The 13,266-nt window shown below is 43.9% G+C and overlaps 1 protein-coding gene across 1 annotated transcript in view; it reads left to right on the plus strand.

Annotated features, from left to right (window-relative positions):
• LOC127215881 (homeobox protein Mohawk) overlaps positions 1–12,329 on the plus strand; it is a 66,432-nt gene extending 54,103 nt beyond the window's left edge. The window contains exons 5-6 of the mRNA XM_051176353.1: positions 11,856–11,889; positions 11,997–12,329. Coding sequence (XP_051032310.1) covers positions 11,856–11,889; positions 11,997–12,183 — 221 coding nt within the window. The 3' untranslated portion in view covers positions 12,184–12,329. The remainder of the gene's footprint in view (positions 1–11,855; positions 11,890–11,996) is intronic.
• Positions 12,330–13,266: the final 937 nt, after the last annotated feature.

Below are 13,266 nucleotides of genomic sequence, written 5' to 3' on the forward strand. Positions count from 1 at the left end.
CTCCACATGTGTCATGTGTACATATAAACACAAGCGTGCATGCGTACACACACACACACACACACACACACACACACACACACACACACACAATGAAAATGTTTTGCTTTTCAAGACCAGCTTGTTAGGTTAAAGCAACTTACTTCCTACACTGGTTTTTTTGTTTTTTTTTTTTTTTTTTTTTTTTTTTTTGGTAGAAACTCCCTATATTCTAAATTTAGATGGTAATAATGAGGTAAGCTCTGTATACCATCTGTAACTTAATAGATGTCTTGATTAAAATTCACTTTTTTGTTGTTTTTGTTTTTGTTTGTTTGTTTTTGTTTTTCAAGACAGGGTTTCTCTGTATTGCTTTGGAGGCTGTCCTGGAACTAGCTCTGTAGACATTGAACTCACAGAGATCCCCCTTCTCGAGTGTTGGGATTAAAGGCATGTGCCACCACTGCCCAGCCCCATTTTTGTTTTTTAACTGGCACACAAAAACATAAGGATTTTATCTTTTAGGGTGTACCACATAGTGGTTATGCTATTTTGTAACTGAGTAGGACCGAGCACAGTCAAAATGGCTGCAGCATCTGTTACCACTTGCTAAGTGCAGCTTTAGCCAGAGGAACAAGGTGTCTACCATAGGAGTGCAGGAGTGGCTCTAAGTTGCATGGAGATGCTCATCCCTTCTTTTATGGAGACTTTGTTTCTCCCTGGTTTGAGATGTACAGCCCTGGGCAAAATTTAGAATGGGTCCCTCTAGGTAGACAGACTCAAGGTAGGAAGGATTTTTCAGTGTTCTGTTAGTAAAAAATGGGTCACAGAAGGCTACTTTATAGAGGCTGCCTGACCTCTAGCCCCAGCTACCACACAAGGATGAGGCAATGACCTCACCTTTATGCATGGCTTCTTTTCACATCTATCTTTTAGTGATATCAGAAACAGTTTTGGGGTGGGCATCTCCATAGCAGTGTAGGCATGATGGTCAGAAAACAACCTCGGGGATCAGCCCCCACCTGCTGCTTTGTTTGACACAGGGCTTCTGTGCTGTGTGCTGTTCTGTTTAACAGGCTAACTGGCTCTTGAGTTCTGGGAATTCTTCTGTCTCCATACCTCCCTTCTAGCCATAGGAGTACTGGGATTACAGATGTGTGCTGTTACACCCATCTTTACCTGGGAATTCTAATTGTACTTTTCATGTTTTCATGGCAAGTACTTTTTTATATGGCCCTTCTTTTCTATTTCATGTGTACCTTCATCCCTGCTCAGGCTTTACACACTGTTTCACATTTAAAAACTAAAAAGACCAGACCCTAAAGGTCAAAAGTGGGAACACAGATCGCTCGGGGCTAAATTCAGTTTTGAATGATTCAAGTTTATCCAGAGAGTTGGTATGCACTTGGAATGTAGAAAGACTGGTGATAGAGTCCATCTTGTGTCGAAGACATATTTTTTCTTTTGTAATAAATATAGCAGTTGAACTGTAAATATAGCACAACTGTCATTTGCTATTTTTCTGAAAGAGCCAAGATGACTGTGAACGTCGTCTTTTTATTGTGTCATTTCTGGTGTTAATGCAGTCAGACAGGTTTAACCCCAAGATCCTGCAGTCTGAAGTATCATTTTTGGAGATGGTGATGTGAGGAATTTGGACACCCTGGCAACAGGGCGAGCCAACTCAAGATACACTGCAGTTCGTATATCAGAGGAGAAATACTTTTTGATAGCTTTTCAGAGATACTGCAGAGTTTGGAAATGCACAGAGGGAGCCAGACGTTCCATCCCATTTTCAGATTATTACAAGTGAATATTTTTCCATTTAAAAGGTTTTTATTTTGCTAAAGAAAGCCATATTAGAAGTCTGTAGCCTAATGCCATTCAGCAGTGTGTTTATTAAACAGCATTGCCCTTCTAGGACTGCAGTGGGCAGCTGTCAGCTTGCTCTTGTAGGGAACAGTCTTCATGCCACAGAAGAGCATAGAGGATGAAGAACGGTGTTAATATGGGGGAACAAAATTAAGAGCGTGCAGGTTTCAGAACCCGTTGCCCAATTTGTATGCAGGGTGGGTGCTTTTGTAGACATCAAGCGCCCCTGTAACGTGCAGGCACACAGAAGCAATGCATACAGAGCTGGGAAGTCATTTTCTGAGACTTGGCTGGAAACCTAATTTTCATGCATGAAGCATTTTGGGTAGTATCTCCAATATTGCCCTTGGGAAAATGAAGTAACAAAACCCTTCAGACACCCGAGGTCAGCAACTCTTTAATGTGGCTCCAGGGCTCTTTGTCCTGGCGTACTGGGGTGTTTTGGCATAAAGAGCAATCGGCGGTGCCATCTTTGTCTTTGAAGATGATAGATTCCACACGCTTAGTTCATTAATCTGAGTTGATGGGCTTTGCCTGGAGTTAAATATACTCTCCTTACATGGTGGCTTTCATAGTACTGAGCAGTACTAATTTTCTCAGTGTCTGCATTCTACCCCACTTATAGATGTAAAAGAGTGAAGTGAGGTGGGAAGTTGGCATTTTTTAAAAATAAGGACCCTTATAGTAATATACATATGTATGTATATATATATATGTATATATATATGTATTCAAATCTCTTCTGATGGTTTACAAAATATTGTCATGTGGTTTTTATAACCACCCCATGAATCTGTGATCCATTTTCTAAATGAAAAAGTAGAGACACAGAAAGTCATACAGCTGGTGAACCTTCAGACAGCAAGAGCAGAGCAGAGGTCCACCTATGCGATCAGGTGAGCCCAGGCTCTGCCTTGTGGTCCCCAGTGTCTCTGTGACCTCCTCAAGACCACCCTCATAGCTAATACAAGAAGCCAAGAGAAGTGAGTATCCACCATGTCAGGCCTCTGTCTGGTCACTCACCGGCCTCCTCCCTCCCACAGACTGCATTCTAATCTTCAAAGCAAAGTTTCAGACTGGGAGCTTCCAACTAGCAAGGGTGGAGCACCCTTGGAAGAGAGGACTGTGCAGAATAACTTTGCATCATGAACAATCAAAGTGGTGACTGGAAGGTTGCAGTGAACCAAAACTGTATCTTTGGGTGACATTCTGTTCATTTTCTGAAGTTACTTTGAAGTCACAAATCCCTTTTAATCCACCAGTCCCCACAGGTAAGAGCAAAATGCTGTGCATGGGAGAAGAAAAAAAGACAACCAGGAATAATGAAGCCAGCACAGAAGCATGGGGAATGAACAAAGATCTACCAGCAAAATCCCATGTACTCAGATCGGTAGTGAAAATCTGTTAAGGCTAGTGTTCCCCAGTAAGGGGCTAAGCAGCACACTTACAGGGCTAACACAGCCTTGGTTCTCCTGCAAGGAGAATGATACTGTGTGTGGCTGCTAATGGCTATACTGTGGTCCCTGGAAGTTTTGGCAAGTCAGTGTTGCCCATCCAGATAAAGAGCTCTTTACCATTGGCCCTGCATAGTGGAGTGCGGCTTCTACTTTGTATATTCTGATGTGACCTAAAGGGGATGATGCATTGACAGAAAGGCTGCTGAGGTGGGGATCCTACAGACCCAGGACATCTGGGCATCATTAGCCTTAGCTGGAGCCAGCCCACATGAGAGGTAGCAGGAAGGAAAGAATGTTGGGCCAGATGTGGAAGCCATGCTAAGGGAAACACTGGCTCCAATTTTTGGAAAGATTTTTTTTTTCTCAAACTCTTAAATGATTTTGGAAGCCACCTAATAGTGGCCCTGAGATGAATAATTTAGCTCGAATGTTGCAAGACAGGGGCGGAGAGGGGGTGAAGATCCATACATAAAGATGAGATTGGTTTCATTTTCTAATTCTCACTAATTAGAAGGTTTCCAGTGGGCCCATCCCACTGCTGGCTCACAAAATCCAGACACCTCATGACTCTTCCAGAGGCAGCAGACTTGCCAGGGACCCAGTGTCACTCCTCTCCTTGTCAACCCAAGTTTTAGGGGAAAAGCTCTCTTGGGGCATTAGAAGCCCCCAGGGACGAGCGTTACACTGGTAGAAGTGTTTTCATTCTTTTCTCTTCCTTTTTGGTCAGATATCATATACTTTCAAATAATGTCCTTTGATTCTGCAAACCTCCATCCGTCCCCCAGAGAGGATAACCACGGACAGTATCTTCCATAAGTGGTAGAACAATGGCTCTCCTGCAGCGACTTAGCAGTAATTCTGCTCGGGCTAGAGAAAAGTGACCACAAGGCTATCAAAACTTCTCAGAAAATGTTGCTCCAATTAGAGCCCAGTAAGCTGTGGGGAGATGCCTTTATCACAGATCAAACCATAGGAAGAGAGAAAGAAAGTCTTTGTTGTTGTCCTTGTGCCCCTGGCCTACAGGCCTAATAAAAAGTATAGAAAAAAGATTTGAATAGTGGTGTGTGTGTGTGTGTGTGTGTGTGTGTGTGTGTGTGTGGGTGTGTGTGTGTGTGTGTGTGTGTGTTTGCTGTACTTGAGTTTTGCTGGTGCTGCAAGAGAAGCATGGAAGCCGGGATTTAATTCATTTCTGTTCCATAGGCTTTCTGGCCTATGGATGCATTAGGCTCACCAGAGTCTGTGTAGGTCCTTTGATCCAAAGAGATGCTAGCATAGTGGAATTCTGTAGCTGCAAACATGACTTCAACTTCAGTGCTTGCTGACTCAGAGATGGGTCTCACAGTCCTCACTTCCCGAGTCCCTTGCAAGTTCTTTGAACCTTCTAAGCTGCAGTTATTTGTGAATAAAGGTGTTGGTGCCCTGACTCAAGAGGTTATTGTTACCAGATAACCAGGTAACATTTGGAGAATTCCTGGAATAATGGCTAACATATGCATAAGTGGTCAATAAATATTAGTTGTCGTTCTAAACAACTCTCTAACAATCGGGTTTTCGTTCAAGTTTAAATTGGATGGAGGTGGCTTTTCACCTCTTCTGAGCTACTTGTGTTTCTCCCATGTTTTGCACATCAGGGAAATATTCCTCAGAGTAACACAGGATAAGAAAAAGCAGAATCTTGGTGAGGAAGAGGTCTCTAAGACATGTACTGATGGTGCTGAAGAGATGGCTCAGTGGTTATGATCACTGACTGATCTCCTAGGGGACCTAGCTTCAATTCCCAGCACCTACAAGGTGGCACAAAACTGCCTGGAGCTCCAGTTGCAGAGGATCTGAGGCTTTCTTCTGGTCTCTTCAGTTACCAGGCACATACATGATACAGACAAGCATGCAAGAAAAACACAAAACACATATGAAATAAATTACTTCAAAAAAATACATGTACAGATATCCTATTTAAAACAGATGACTAATGATTGCCTAGAAGGCCATCTATCCTATGATACTTTATTTCCTGTTACTGTTATAAATATCACAAACAAAAGCAATCTGGGAAAGAAAAGATTTATTTCATCTTACAGGTTCTATAGTCCATCACCAAGGGAGGACAAAGTAGGAAATCAAGGCGGGAACCTGGAGGCAGGGTCTGAAGCAGAGGTCATGAAGGAACACTGGTTCCTACCTTGCTATCCAAGCTTACTCACTTGCTTTTTCATACAACCTAGGACCTAAGGGGGGCGCCGCCCACAGTGGAGTAGACACTCCCACATAATCATTAGCCAAGAAATTCTATTGGGCATTATATATATATATATATATATATATATATATATATATATATATATATCTCCACAAGCCAACCTGATGCAGGTAATTCCTCAGCTTAGTTTCCCTCTTCCCAGAGGACTCTAGTTTGTGTCAAATTGACAAAAGTAACTGGTGCACAAATGTTACTATTCGGCCTAAATATTCTATCTTAACTGTTTTACACTCTTCCCCAGGTTTTTCTTTTCCTATTGCATTACTTTCTTATTATGCAAAAACAAGAAAAGCTATTTTTAAAATTGTGCATGTTTGTTTATGTGTATGTCAGGTGAGGGTGGGAATGTAAGTACCACAGTGCAAACGTGGGTATCAGAGGAAAACCCATGTGAGTCTGTTCTCCTTTACCCTATGAGTCTTGGGTTCTAACTCAGGTTCTCAGGCTTGGTGGCAAGCACCTTTACCATGTTGCTGGCCCAAAGCTTTTATTTAAAAGGAGAAAAAAGTGAAGCCACCATGGAAGCCATCTGTGTGGGGGATGTAGGGAGTTAGTCCAGCCAAGTACACTGATGTGAGGGAATAGACATCCTAAGCATCACAATGGAATAAGACAAATGGATGGCTGCTGCTTTTCCATAATGTCCTATTGTATTGAGCAGTGTTTCATATCCTCAGGGAGGAGTTCTGTCCAATCAGCTTGCTGGCTGAGTCTTGGTCTATTCATTCATAGTCCTACGCCTGTGAAAACCAGAAGCTGGTCTGGTGTCCCATGTCTCTAAGATGCACACACACTAAACCTTAGCCATGCGCAACTGCTCTCACCATCAATGGCTGCCAACCTGACCACCTTTGTGGAAGCCTACTGTTTAAACATTGGGATTTATGGCTCACTTTGGATCCTTGACATATGCCTCGAGGTTTTAATTTCCCTACAAAGGCATGAGACCAGGTGTGATGGGTGAGATAGATACTGTCTTCCATCACCTTAGAATATATACTATAGCTTTCTTTCCCTACTCACCTAGTCCAAATGGCCTGCTTTGCTCTCCTCTGGGCAGAACAATTTAAGTGTTTCTCCTTCATTCTCCCTGCTTCCTACATCCCCAGTTTCCTGTCTTTCATGTTTTCCATTTTAATTTAGAGAAACGTCTGCTGATTTGAGTTTCACATTACTTAATTTGAAAAGTAGTCACATGCTTAATCTTCCTTCATTTTATTTACATGGTAATGGAACAAATACTCTTTCATGAAACACTTAACATTTCCAATCTGACGATTCGTTCATTAAATTTGAAAATGTATCACAAAGGAGAAAGGTTTGGCCATACTTGTCACTTTCTAGGCTTACAGATGCTATTTTGGGAATATACCTCCAAATTAGGATGCTTCTAAATGGCATTCATGAAAGTTGAAAGGCCCCTTGACTACTGAGCTCCAGGCTTAGACCGCCTGAATTGCTATGCAACTGCGTTTTGTGTAATTGTTTCTTTGCTTAACTTTCTAAGGAAACAGACTGGGGATAGCCCTACCTTAAATTTCAGTATGCTTTGAGTTTTATAGCATCCAAGATTGTCCTAAGTGCCCACCTCTTTTTTTTCTTCCCCTTTTCTATTTTGGTTTAAAACATGCTCTTGGCTGGTCCAGTAAGCAGTCCCTGCCAACCAATTGCTTTTATGGTAATTGACAGCGTAGCTGATTTTTGGAGCCTTAGAATCCAAAAAGGCATTTTAGCTTAGACTTTGGGGAGGCTGAGCCAAGCTACTTGCAGTATGAGATACCACTGACCAAATTTTGGTGGGCAGAACCTGTTCAGTACATGTTCATATACTCCACCAAGGAGCCTGCATCTGTAGCCCTACTGTCTTCTGACTTTCAGCAATATTGATTCTGCATCTTTACTTCTCCTGGGACTTCTACCAGAAGGGAGCCCATAAGACCAGCTGTCATGGGTGGGCAAAAGACCTGAACATCGTGACCACCAGTGACGGGGGTAGGGAGGGCAACATCCCAAAGCTTCTTAAGTACTGTACTGACTGTAGACTGACAAGACAACTAGTTCAACTGGAAAAAAAAGGAAGCAACAATTTGCTTTGAAGGGAAAACACAAAAAGCAAGAAAGAAGCCACAGCATTTAGTGGCACCATCCAGCGTTAGCTTGCTTGCTGGGCTGTCCTCAGATGTTGTCAGTCTCAAATAGCTGTGATGCCCCTAGATTCCATCTCAACAAAATAAGTAGAAGTCCCCAATCTAGCAGATCTTTAGACTTCTTGCTTTCCAGAAAATGCACAAATGTTCCCAGGAAGAAGGAGTCTTCTGTGGGTCATCTGGGGAACTAGACACATCATTCCTGAGTCTAGATCAGAACATCCTACTTGCACTAGGAAGCCCCAGTAATACCCACACAAAAGTCCTGCCCCTTTAACACCAGTCTGTTTTAAACTCAAACCACCCTAAGATGCAGAAAATCTTCCAAGTGATGACAGTCAGCTTTGCAACTGGTCTGAAATTCTCAAGAGTGCACTTTGGGACAGTTTTAGTCTTGATAGAAATGCAAGCTGTCTCCCAGCTGTTACAACTTATACAGCCCTGACTCTGTCTTCAGAACCAGTCCTACTTTATGACACCAAATGTACCCACATGCCTCAAAATAAAGCGTAAAGTTCACTCTTGGGATTCATGTACCAGACGTCCTTGTGAGATCTGTTTAAAAAAAAAAAGAGGGGGGGGGGCTAGTGAGATAGCTCATTGGATAAAAGCACTTGTCATGCAAGCAGGGCATGAGTTCAAATCCTTGAGACTTGTGTAAATCCTAGGCACATAGTAGGAGCATCTGTAATACCAGTGCTCCCACAGGGAGATAGGAGATAGAGACAGAAGAAACCTTGGAAACTGGAGGAAGCAGCTAGTCAGGTATACAGGACAGTGAATAAGTGACTCTGCTTGGAACAAGGCAGAGCCAACACCCGAGGTTGCCAGTGACCTCTCCCTGTGCCCTGTGTAGCATGAGCATTGATACCCACAAATGTGCACATGTATCCAGAGTCATTGTACATACATACACACACAAACACACACACACACACACACACACACACACACACACACGAGAGAGAGAGAGAGAGACTTGTGAAACTAATTAGAATGCCCAACCTGTAAAACACATTCATTTCTAAGTAAGCAGAATTTCATAATTTCCCAGCCTGCTGCTGGAATCTTCTTTCTCAGTGGCTTGACTTTAAGGAGCCAGCCATAGTGGGTGCCAGCAACATCTAGCCATTCTGGGGGCTGCAGAACACAAGGCTTCTTCCTCATCTGGAGGAACCCCATGTCCCTCTGTATACAGGCGACATCGTTTCAGGACTCTGCATCACGTCACATGTCTAACAGTTAGCTGCAAGCTTCCTGTCTGTAATCACCACCCTCAGCTGACCTGTCAGGTAGGAAAACACATTCCGGTCCCTTTACCCATGGGAACCAGTTCAGCTGTGACCCTGAGCATCAGAACCTGGTCTTCTCTTATTTCCCTGAGGCCTGTTCTTCGTAGAACATATTCTGCTTTTGGCAAATCTTTCCATTGACTAAAGATCCCATAACCTATTGCTTCACCTTTGGCAACATTTGTGGGAAAAACTGAGCAAAGACCAAAATATTAATTTTCTGTTTCTCTCTGTCTCTCCTCTCCTCTCTCCCACCCCTCTGCTCTCTCACTGTAAAATGTCCAGTGTCACCAACTTTCCCACCCAAAGGTCTTGACTTACTCTCTGTTCTGGCAGCATCTTGTACCTGTAATTAGTGAGTGGAAACAGGTAATAGAAGAGACTTTGTGGGCACCAAAAAGACATGCAACTCGGTAAAAAGTCACTAAAGCTGAGGAGCTCAGAATGGGGACTCTGAGAGAGCTCAGTGGCTGGAGACACCCGCCACCTTACCTGAGAAGTTGGCTTTGATCCTGGGACTCACATGATGGAGGGAAAGAACATAATCCTGCCCTCTGACCTCTGAGCATGTGATGTGGCTTACGCATACACCCCATTAATACATAAATGTGATCTTTAAAAAAATTTTTTTAAGAAACACTGAAAAGGCTTGACTCAGAAAGTTGATATAAGCCAGGTTTATTGAGTTCTGCAGGCTGAAAATTATTGCTATTTCACTCCATGTATGTGAGTTACTTTGTAACCCCAAATTATCCAACACAGCAGGGTGGGACTCTGACTGTCCAGGCCAACCTAGCAGGGTCAGAGGATCCCGGGCTCGTGACACTTCAGACCCATGCATTTCCCCCAAAGTCTATGAAATGCTACCTGAATGTTCAGTGAAAAGAAACTAAGAGAGTGCCATTCACACTCTGGGGTTGGGCAGGACACAGCTCATCTCATGTGCTCTTCTCAGCAGCCTGGGGGCGCTTCACTTAATACTTTCCGTTTCTTGCCTCCCGCCCCCCAAGTTCGTTGGCTCCACAGATTGTAAGTAGCTCACAGTAAGCTATATCTGTCTAGAGACCCTCATTGTTACCAGAATGGCCACCTTTTACAGCCATGCAGTTATTTTCTTGTAGCCATCTTCACCTTGGAAAGTGTTGGCCAGGCTGGACTGCATGTTCTTTCCCCTGAGCCTTCCTGGGCTCTGACTCTTAGAGCTCCGAATTGGGCATTAATTGCACTGCCTAGCAAACCTTGTGCACAACTAGAAAACCCCAAAAGCCTAGGGAGATAGTGACTAGGAAGAAGAAAAGGTGAGAAGGACTGAAGCCAAGAAAGGACAGATTTGCAGAGGCCATAGGAAGAGGAGGACTTAGAACACATTATGGGCATTTTCTGCTTCCTTTCTGTCCCTTGAGACTTCCTTAATGAGATGCCAGCTATTGCTATAGACACAGGTGGTGATGGTGGTGGTGGTGGTGGTGACCGAGGCTTATCCACCACCTAGATTCAGAGTCTGCTAAGCTTATGAGGAGACCCTACCCTTCTCCCACTCCTAACCTGAACATTTTTATCCCCTAATGAGTCAGCTTCTGTATTCCCCAGGCCATGTTCCTTTAGTCAAAGGAATGAATCAACACCCAGAGCCCATCTCATCTTTCATTATGTTTTCATGGTGTTAGAGACAGAGGAGCAAATGCACACCATGGGTGCAGGTGCACACACGGGGGCCCCCCTCTTTTCATGCAGCATGGGGGGGGGGGGACGGGGGGGCCCCCCCCCCCCCCCCCTGCCCCGGGGCCCCCCCCCCCCCCGCACGAGCCATCCCCCCATTTCTCATGCACCTGGGTGAGGGTGCACACACAAGCCATCCCCCCATTTCTCATGCACACCATGGGTGAGGGTGCATGCACAAGCCATCCCCCATTTCTCATGCACCATGGGTGAGGGTGCACGCATGAGCCATCCCCCATTTCTCATGCACACCATGGGTGAGGGTGCACGCACGAGCCATCCCCCATTTCTCATGCACACCATGGGTGAGGGTGCACGCACGAGCCATCCCCCATTTCTCATGCACACCATGGGTGAGGGTGCACACACGAGCCATCCCCCCATTTCTCATGACAGCAGGGCCAGTAGTAGTCCTTTTGGAGACTGAAGACTTTCTTCTGGTGTGCCAGGAGCATCATGGTACTGTCGACATTGTTGACTGTGCTCACATGAACACGTGTCAATCTCACCTCTCTCTTCAAGCTTGAGTCCCAGCAAATTGCAGAATATTAAAGTTGGGGGGTGTGGTCTTATCAGCTTCTAGAAAAGTCCTTATTCTGTCATTGAAGAAAATGAGTCACCCTTACAGGTCATGGTAATGTGCTGAAAGTTGCTAATAAGTGAGAAATGAGCAAGAACATTGACTGGCCGAGTACACCTCCCTGCATAGCCCTTCCCCATGAAGGCTCAACTTCCTCCAGCAAATTAACCTTTCTCACCTTAATAACTTCTGGGATCTCCGTTTAAAAAAATTAATTTTCAACCATATTTCCAGATGAAATTTTATTCTTAGCAATTAATGAAGATGTCCTGAGATTAAACAGGACTGGAGGGATAGCTCAGTGTTCAAGAGAAGTTTCTGCTCTTTCAGGGTAGTTTCTGTTCTTTCAGGGGACATGTATTTGGTTCCCGGCACCCACAGCTGGTCACTCACAGCTGTCTGTAACACCAGCTGGTGTGTGTGTGTGTGGGGGGGGGTTGATGACCTATTCTGGCCACCATGGGCAACTGCACACCTCTTCACACACACAGAACACACACAAAAAAGCAAAAGTCCAAGGGACAAGTGACTGAGTTTGTGTTTCTCTTACAGACACTCTAGACATTGGATCCAATAAAGGCGACAGGTGAGCAAAACAAGTTTCATTTGCCATTGGTGCTTTGCTATAATGATGACTCCAATGCTCGCTATGATGGGTTTGATCCTTTCTCTTCTCTTCTTGCACACATGCAGTGCAGCTAACAGAAGGGGCCCGAGCAAGGATGACACGTACTGGAAAGAGATCAATGCAGCCATGGCCTTAACAAACCTCGCCCAGGGAAAAGAGGAAGTGCAGGGGACAACCAGCTGCATCATCCAGAAGTCTTCCCACATAGCAGAAGTAAAGACAGTCAAGCTGCCTCTGGTACAGCACTTCTAGTGTGGCCAGGGGTTGCTGAGCATGTCAGTGTTTTGTTTTTCTTACGTAAATCCTCATCCTAAGAGCCGAAGCCAGGGGTGAAGAGGGCTCCCATCCAAACCTCCTAAGTTCAGCTATCCTAAATGTATCAGTTGCTTCTACAAAAAAGACACGTAAATTTATAAAAAAAAATTTAATCAGAAATATTAACTTATTTTATGTTACAGAAACTATGCATAAAGCATTTGCGTTACCATTACAGTAAGTGCCTTGCTTCCCTGAGGTAAGCTCCAACGTGGGCGCAGTGGAGAGCTGTGCCTCAAACAGCCGACGCCTTAACACTTGCTAGACCGCATCATTCCAAACTGGTGCAGGACCCAAGCCAGAATCACTGAAAACCCTTGAAATAAATTTGGTCATCACACATTAAAACTTGGAAATCTGTTCAGCCCAGATGAAGTGCTTTTGCTTTTCCCCCTCCCAGTAATGCCTATAGGACTGGAAACTGTTCTTTGTGCTTTCCAGGGTGACGGTGAGAATTTTATGTGTGGGTTTTGTTTGTGTATCTGATATGTTAGCAGCTGCCAAAATGAGAGGTGCAGCCTGCATGCGATGTAAACGGCTCATGTGATGTATACGTTTAAGAAGAGACACTTTCAAACTAGTAATTACAGCACAGAGCACACTGTAATCACAAATTATTTTCCCGAGCACTGTGGAAAACGTCCCAATACCCTTTACAGCCAATTTGGATTTTCTTTCTCTAAAGTTTTGCAAAGAGCCTTATTATATAAATCGCTGATTTTTTTTCCTGTGTAAACTAAACCTATAGTTTAGTTTAAAGACCTAATCTTGTTTGCAATGGAGTTCAGTGTTCCTTTGTGAAGGAAGCTGGCTTCTATACAGAGTAACTAAAAGCTTTTATTTGGTTCATTTCAAGTCACAATTCTGATGGGCAATTTGTAATGCAATGAGAACAAGAAAATGAAGGGAAAATATCTGTATGTGGATATACATATACATGCAGAAAATTGACTTTTAAAATTTAAAACATATGGGACACAAAACATGAACACTCTCTGGTTTGTGCCAAGTAGGACATTC

The sequence above is a fragment of the Phodopus roborovskii genome, unplaced genomic scaffold (assembly GCF_943737965.1).
Source record: "Phodopus roborovskii unplaced genomic scaffold, PHOROB, whole genome shotgun sequence".
In the NCBI taxonomy this organism is placed as follows: Eukaryota; Metazoa; Chordata; class Mammalia; order Rodentia; family Cricetidae; genus Phodopus; species Phodopus roborovskii.